General features: G+C 46.8%; 1 protein-coding gene across 1 annotated transcript in view; it reads left to right on the top strand.

Moving 5' to 3' along the window:
• Positions 1–8,165, top strand: part of hydin (HYDIN axonemal central pair apparatus protein) — a 101,127-nt gene that overhangs the window by 14,801 nt on the left and 78,161 nt on the right. The window contains exons 7-11 of the mRNA XM_076272559.1: positions 1,174–1,375; positions 2,180–2,363; positions 5,656–5,755; positions 6,338–6,456; positions 7,526–7,749. Coding sequence (XP_076128674.1) covers positions 1,174–1,375; positions 2,180–2,363; positions 5,656–5,755; positions 6,338–6,456; positions 7,526–7,749 — 829 coding nt within the window. The remainder of the gene's footprint in view (positions 1–1,173; positions 1,376–2,179; positions 2,364–5,655; positions 5,756–6,337; positions 6,457–7,525; positions 7,750–8,165) is intronic.

The raw sequence follows: 8,165 nt of genomic DNA, 5'->3' as shown, positions 1-8,165 counted from the left end.
ACTTTACATTAAGGGTCTACAGGGACTATGTACCTGTGCTGAGCCATTCATTAATTCAGGCAGCATACGTGTATTGTAGAGCAACACTGTATCAATTAATTAATGGGCAATTGATGACATAATACCTTAGGAAACATATTGTGAAGTGTCTCCATTTCTGGGCTCTGCTAGCCTGTTGCTTCCCACCTTGTTTTTTACTGTCAATATAGTAGATTGTAGTGAATAGGTTACCTGTTACACTTAAAGGGGTGGTTCAGGATTTTGGACATAAGACCTCATTTCCAAGTAAGCAAGTGTGATATTTATCAGTGGAGACCGTTTTCAACACGTTTCATCCAGTCCTTGTAATTGCAGAGTTCGCAGGTGCTAGGCTAGCGCAAGTCAACGGTATGTGCTAGCCTGCCACTAAAGACAGTCTTACCCACTCCAAAGTACACCCGAGGCAAATTCCAGACAATCGATGTAAATGTCTGTGTTGATAGAATAGTGTAAGAAATACAACTACCCTCGCATCGCGTTGCAATAGTTATACTTTGGTCCCTGAAGTTGGTAGTAGTCATTTTGCATCTCAGCAGCGGACTGATATTACCAAGGCTACTACTAAGTATCCCCATTGGAGTACGCTTTACTGTTTACTTTTCGGCGCAGTACTACTAACCGGAGCAAGTATAATTCCGTCGTGGTAAGAAACAAGTCCCTCAAAATGTAATGCGATCGTTGAAATGCAAGGATAGAATAACGTTAGAAATAACAGTATCAATACAGACATTTACATCGATAGTCTGGCGTTATAATTTATTTGCCTCGGGTGTACTGTGGAGTGGATAAGACTGTTTTTAGTGGCAGGCTAGCACATACCGTTGACTTGCGCTAGCCTAGCACCTGCGAACTCTGCAATTAGAAGGACTGGATGAAACGTGTTGAAAACGGTCTCCACTGATAAATATCACACTTGCTTACTTGGAAATGAGGTCTTATGTCCAAAATCCTGAACCACCCCTTTAACTCAGATGCAATCAACAGTCCATAATCAGCTGTCCATGACTGATTGTGTATGTTTTAAAGTTTTAAGAAAGCCAAATGAGCAAATGGTCTTGGGAATGAAGGTCTTAAGGTCATTCTGTAGACAGTGTTGTGCTGATGAATGTGTCTGTGATTTGGATGCACCTGCAGGAGAGGATGTTTACATCAGCCTTTACGGAGCAGCGACTGACGCCAACGTGAGGCTGGAGCGTAACTCGGTGCTCCTGGAAAAGACCTACATCTCCATGGCCAATCAGCGCTCGGTCGCCATAGTGAACAGGAGCGATGCCATCGTGCACTACCAATGGAAGAGCTTCGCCACGGAAGAGGAGGAGGAGCAACATAAACAGAGGTGGGAAATGTCCCTTGGGAGTATCCTCACCATCACCGGTCTGCTCTAGAAAACGACAGGATTTCTCTTAGATTGTGCGTAGAAACACTGCCTGTGGAAGACAGCAGAGCACAATTCTGTGGTTAGGGGCGAATGATTGGAGTGATTTGCTGTTAAGCCACCAGTGCGTACAGTGGGCTGAGGAAGGGCGGTGATGGAGACTCATGATCCCTGTGAGAATAGCTGCCCACTGTTGTCAGGTGTAGAGGGAGAGATAGAGGGAGATAGGTTTACTACTGTAGCTACAAACCTGCTACCTTTTGGTCTGTCTAGGTCTCCTTCCTTTCACTCGCTCTGATTTAGTCTTACTCTCTCTCTCTCTCTCTCTCTCTCACTTTCTCTGTCGCTGTTTTTCTCCATGCTGCTCCCCCTTACCTTTCTCTCTCTCTCTCTTTCCCTTCAGCTCTTTTTCCTGCTGCTCTCTGCTTTGGTTCTCTTGTTCTTTTTACATGAGTTAATTTGCCTTCTTTCCTCCACTTAGTGTTTGTGTGACTCCGCTGTCTGTGTTTATCTCTGTCTACACCTCCCTGCTTATCTGCTTATCTGCTTATCTCTGCTTTTTTCTGTCTTGCTTTCTCTCATTCTTCATACTCCTCTCTTTATCTCTCTCTCTCTCTCTCTCTCTCTCTCTATTTCATCCTCTATCCCTCTCAAACAACCTTTCTTCATCTAACTCCCTCTTTCTATTTCCACTTCTACCTCTCTCTCTGTTTGTTTCTCTCTCTCTCTCTTTAACTCTCTCTTTCATTTCTCCTCCTCCTCCAGGTTCTGTGTGGACCTCCAGCTGGAGGAGGATGATGAGATGGAGCAGTTCCTGACGGAGTGCGGGGCGGACCCCACTGCCCGCCACCAGCTCTCCCTGCTCTCCCGCACCTTCCAGGAGCGCCGGCGGCAGCTACGTGGCGAGCGCCTGGCCTTCACGCACCAACACATCATCATAGAGCCTCTGGTCTGTGTGTGTGTGTGTTTGTGTGTGTGTGTGTGTGTGTGTGTGTGTGTGTGTGTGTGTGTGTGTGTGTTTTTGTGTGTGCGTATATGTGTGTGCGTATGTGTGTGTGTGTGTGTGTGTGTGTGTGTGTGTGTGTGTGTGTATGGGTTTGTCAATATTCAATATACTACCCAAGTCCTGGTACAGGCCATGGTTATCTCATGCCTCAACTACTGTAACACCCTTCTAACAGTCCTCCCTTACAGATGATCCAGAACGTGGCGGTGTGTCTGCTTTTCAATAAAAACCAAAATGGCCACCGGCAACCCGTAGCCGCCTGCATGGAGTTCAAATCATTAATGCTATTGCTAGCCTTACAACGTGATCTCGAGTTCCGCACCCACTTACTTGGGTGTTCTCATAAAGGCATGCTATCACCTGACTACTGTGCTCCTCCAAAGAACGTCTCCTGGCACTGCCACCAGCACCCTCACCGCAATCCAAACTATTCTCATCTGTGGTTCCCCGTTGGTGGAATGAGCTAGCAGTTGCTACCATAGCAGGGGCATCCCTCTCTATCTTCAAAACCCTCTTGAAGACCCAATTCTTTCAAGAATACCTCCTCTCAACACACAACAACTTACCATAATGTTGTTCTCCGTCCTGCCTATCTCTCTTATCTACATCCCTGACTTAGAATTGTCATTCAATTTCTTAAACAAGGTAGTACTTATTGTTACATTGTTGCCCTGGCCAGGGAAAGATTTGTCCTGTTCGTACTGTACCTTGATTGTTCCCTTTTTTTTGTGAGTCACTTTTGTACAGATTAATAAGTGTAAATGTTTGTGAGTGTGTATGTGTGTGTGTGTGAGTGTGTGTGCATGTGTTTGTGTGCATGTGCGTGTGTGTGTCCAGCTCGCAAAGCCCAACACAGCAAATGTCACAGCAGCGCTAGTTTCGTCCTCTGGCACTATCCAGTTGGGTTATAAAGAACTAGGAGGAAGAGGTTTTACCTCATGCATAAATTAAATCAAAAGTCCCCAAGGACTTTACTCTGTGTAGCCATATGTGTAAACATATGAGCTAGATTAAATAGAGATGCTATCATTAGCCTTTTTTGGTGTTCCACATATCCAAGGGTTTGTCTAGCATGGACTGCAAATGGATGCTTAACTCTTTAAGTAGAAAAACTGCTCTTAAACTCGGGCTGACCATCGCTGAAATCATTGCCATTGATCACTGTGCCCCCCTGTCCAGACAATTCCGAACATCAGGGCATCCCATGATGTATTACTTGTAGATCACTCTTTCCCTGGGCTGTCGTTAAGTGTTGTGCACATTGTCCATTCAGCCTCGGGAGGTTGCGCCTCCGATTTATCCCTTCATTTGTACTGGAGCTCTCTCCTGGCCTGACAGTGACGGATCTGTCTCTGAGGCTTGCACTGTGCCGCTGGGTGTGAGGCCCGCTGCTGTGATGAAACCCAACCCAGACTCCAGCCCTGAAATAAACAGCACATTAATGGCCCGGCATGCTAATCTGTCTGATACCTGTATCATGACACTGCACATTATGCCTAGCTGTTGTCATCTGGTGTTTTAGTACATGACCTTACCATATAAGTCTCGAGTGTGTGTGTGTGTGTGTGTGTGTGTGTGTTTGTGTGTGTGTGTGTGTGTGTGTTCGTGCATGTGGGTGCTTGTTTGTGTGTGTCGTAGAGAGGCAGTGACAGAGGGTGACAGGACACAAACAGAGAGCCCTACTGTGTTTGCGTCGAGCAGCATGACAGGGCCATCGTTTTTTGCTGAGTCAGAAGCTCGGACGAGACTCTAACCTGATTTCACCCCACCAGCCAACCACCATTCCCCCACCTCACTCCACTCCCGCCCCCCCCTCTGCTCTTCCCCCCTCCACTCATCCCCCCTCCCCCCGCCCTTCTTCTCCCAGGAGGCACAGTGCTCCTGCTCCTCATCCATCCCTATAGTTCAGCGAGACATGCTGGCTGCCAGGGGCATCTCAAAAGCATGGCCAGCTCCTCAGGGAGGCCAGGGTGACTCACCCCCCATGTCCATGTTGCACTGCAGGTCTGGAGAGGCTTCCTGAGGACAAGCGAGAGTCGAGGAGGGGAAAAAAATATCGAGGGGTGGAGGGAGTGGTGGGGGCAGGAGGTGAGGGGGGCGGGGGGGGGGCAGTTGGGGAACAATGAGAAAGATTTGAGCCTCACTTGAATGAATACGGGCGGAATAAAGCAAAGCACACAGTGGCGATGCTGCATCAGCACTCTGCTGCCACTCTCTGTGACCTCCAAGGCAAACACACTCGCTGTATGCAAGTCCTTTCTGCCTTTTCTCAGCTGTTCCGCTCTGCCAAGGCACACAGATGAAAAACACACACACACACACACACACACACACACACACACACACACACACACACACACACACACACACACACACACCACCTGTGTAAGAGGCCTGACTTTAGCCATTGCCAGAGCATTTTAGTGTTAGCCTTTACTGTTTCTCATGGGCAGACATGTACAAATAAGTCAATTTCCCTTTGATTTGACCTCAAGCTCTGTCACTTCCTATGTGTCTCAGGATATATGCATATATGCATGTTTAACAATACAGAGCAGAAGCTTGATCTGGGTAAGGAGACGCTGGCTGTGCATTTGTATTTGTATTGCATAGACCATCCTGTTAGTCGAGGAGAGACCCTGACCGTTTAGTTTGTTTACTTTTACTAACCCCAGTTCCTTGCACAGTCTGTGAGAAGTATCAGCCCAGGAGAAGAACACATAGGTCCACCCAGGCTTGTTCAGCTCACCAACCTGTTAAGTGAAAAGTGAATGAATGGATGGACTGTGAAGAAGGCAGTGGGGCAACACCTGACATGTGTAACCATGACAGTGTTTCCCACAGGATTTAATTCTATTTGTGGTGGTAGAACAAATTAGCACACCGGGGTTATGATGCTTACCAGATTTAAGCACAATTTAGCCTTCTACTACTCTTCTATGCCTTGCAGGATTGTTAATGTTGTCTTTAAACATGCATGTAGATTCATTGAGTGACAGAGAAACAAGGAGAGGCTTTACAAAGGTGCACATAGCTAAACAATGAAAGAATTCCATCCAATTGAAATAGTACAACATGGAAAATCATTGTGTGGTTGTCAATGTTGATATTGTGGTGGGCAGCCACAAATAAGTCAATGTATGGGAAACACTGCATGATCCCAGCCTGGTTGGATTCTGGGCTCAGGCTCTGGAGTCGGAGGGTGTTAAGTGGCCTTCTTGTGTGCTCTGTGCAGGAGGGAGACGTGTGGCCCAACAGCACAGCAGAGGTCAACATCGTTTTCAAGCCCCAGGAGGCCAAACTCTATCAGCAAACTGTGTACTGTGACATAACAGGTACGCTCACAGCACCCTAGGTGTGAAAAATACTGAACACCGAATACTGTAGAGTGGGTCAGATTCCACAAAAATGGTTTCATTTCATGTCAGTATTTGCCTGTCAGTGATATGTGGTGGTGACTCTTGAGGTCACTCTTAAAGAGTCATTTTAAAAGCATGCACTTGTGCGTGGACTTTAAAAGTGCACCCAGGCCATTTGACTTCGAACTTATAGTCGCTTCCAGCGAGCTGCTTCATCATTTAATCATTTGCATCTGCTGCCTGTGGTGATGGTGGTCAGATTTTCATTAATTTGCATAGAGAGTGAAGGACGTTGGATGCATTGTTGTGACCCCTAAAAAATAAACTCCTCCACCAATCACCCTCTGCTGCAACTCCCCAAAAACATCCCTGGCATGTTGACTAGCTCCCCTGAGGGTCTACCCTGTGCATGCCTTGTCAGAATGCCCAAACCAATTACAGTTGTGTTTTCAGTGAATGTGTGTAGTAGTTGTGTGTTTGCATGATGGCTAACTACTGGATGTTGTGTGTGCATTCTTAGCTTTTGCTTTCGGGTGGTGTTATATGTGTCTCCATCAGGCCGTGAGTCTCGTCTGCCTCTCCGCATTAAGGGAGAGGGCATTGGCCCCAAACTCCAGTTCAACTTTGACCTTCTGGATATGGGCAACATCTTCATCGGCTCCAAGCATAGCTATGAGGTATGTATACTGTACATGCAGTGTTTCCAGGGGCACTTGTCAGCCTTAGTGGGGCTTACACTAGATTGGGAGGACCAAGAGCTGAAGGGGTTGGGCTGTCGGGAGAAAGAGTGAGAAATAAATAATCAAATACAAACTCGAGCCTTTTGATTAATCTGTTATTAAAAAGTAAACACCATAGTCTCATATTGAATATTTCATCATCTGATAACAATCGGCAGATCACAAGTGTATATTCGGCATCAGCCAACTTAATGAATAATTGAAGTCTATTGTTATTATCAGGAGTCTCAATTAAAATAGACCCTGGCACAGTTTGAAAATACTTTCAGCTGAATTATGCAAAAGGTTTCCTGAGACAATTCAGTGGCTCTGGTATTTGGATACGCTTGTGATGCGATTACTTTAGTTGTCCGGGCATCGGAGTCAACAGTTTGAATTTTAATAGCCAGTAACCTCGTGCATTGCCATTCCGCGAGGAGGCGACTTTCCAGGAGCAATCTCAAGGAGCTGGTGATGGTGCTCTCTTTCTTATTAAGCTGTCAGACCATGCGCGAGTGAACACTTTTAACCGCAAATTGAGTTAGAGCAAAGGTTCGCTGTGATAACGCCAGAGGGCTCGTGTGAGCGTGGAAATTCACAAACAGGCTCCGGCGTCGCACGCATGACGACAGACGCTAAAGTTGGTGATAACTTAATTTCCAGGCCAAACAGCAGTGGAGCAATGTAATAAACTGGTGTGGGGAAATGTAGATCTTCAGCCTCACACAACAAGAGTGTTGGAAAGAAGAGGGAAACTGTTGTCAAAAACAATGAAGTACCAAACCAGAAACCTTAGGGGTGTGTGTATGTATCCAAAAAGATGATTTACAGTAAAATGTAAAATTGTAAAGTGATTCTCATTTACTTGTCCAAAGTATGCCTTTGGTCTTGTAAAGGACCAAACGTGAACTGTGTCAGCAGCGTGGAGTGGAATAGCGTCTGTGCGCACTTCTTTAACCTAACCAAACTTGATCCCCAAGGAGCCACTGATCTTTTATTTGGACTGATTCATCACTGTTACCTCTAGGTCCTCCTGACCAATAAAGGACTCATAGCTGCGTCGTACCGAGTCCTGGACCCCAGCTCGGCCCTGGGCCTGTGCTTCTCGTTCAGCCCGGTCACGGGGAGGATCCCCCCTGGGGACTGCCACGCCCTGGAGGTCACCTTCTCCTCCAGCACCCTGGGAGCCTTCTCTGAGGACTTCTACTTTGCCGTCGAGGGAAACCCCCTGCCTCTCGTCCTGACGTTCAGGTGACCCCTACCTCCTCTTGGGTATCAATGATCCCCTCCCAATCCCCTCCCCTGTGTCCTCCTCCTCCTCCTCCTCAACAGTGCTTAGCCTAAGCTTTTCATCTCAATTTACCACATGAATAAATATGACCCTCCACAACCACCACCACCATGCATCCTGTCTGTCCCCTGGCTGGGGACTTTCTTTGCTTTTTCTATTGTTGCATGATTTATACAATGAATTAAATGACTCCTTCAGGGTTGCACCTAAGTGAAAAGTACAATGCGGGGGGGCTTGGCGTGAGCACTGTTGGGTCTCAGACGGACTCTCACGCACTCCAATCCTGGCACCTCTTCCTGATTAAGATGTATTACCATGGGAGAGTGCTGAGTTTGAGGATCACTGAATTACCCTTCTGCATTGTCATCCAAGAAAT

This window comes from Alosa pseudoharengus, unplaced genomic scaffold (assembly GCF_046254945.1).
Source record: "Alosa pseudoharengus isolate Yale_2024_CS ecotype anadromous, Long Island Sound unplaced genomic scaffold, YU_APseudo_1.1 YU_APseudo_1.1_scf_10, whole genome shotgun sequence".
In the NCBI taxonomy this organism is placed as follows: domain Eukaryota; kingdom Metazoa; phylum Chordata; class Actinopteri; order Clupeiformes; family Clupeidae; genus Alosa; species Alosa pseudoharengus.
Note: the sequence above shows the minus strand (reverse complement) of the source record. Positions and strands in the feature narration are given on the sequence as shown.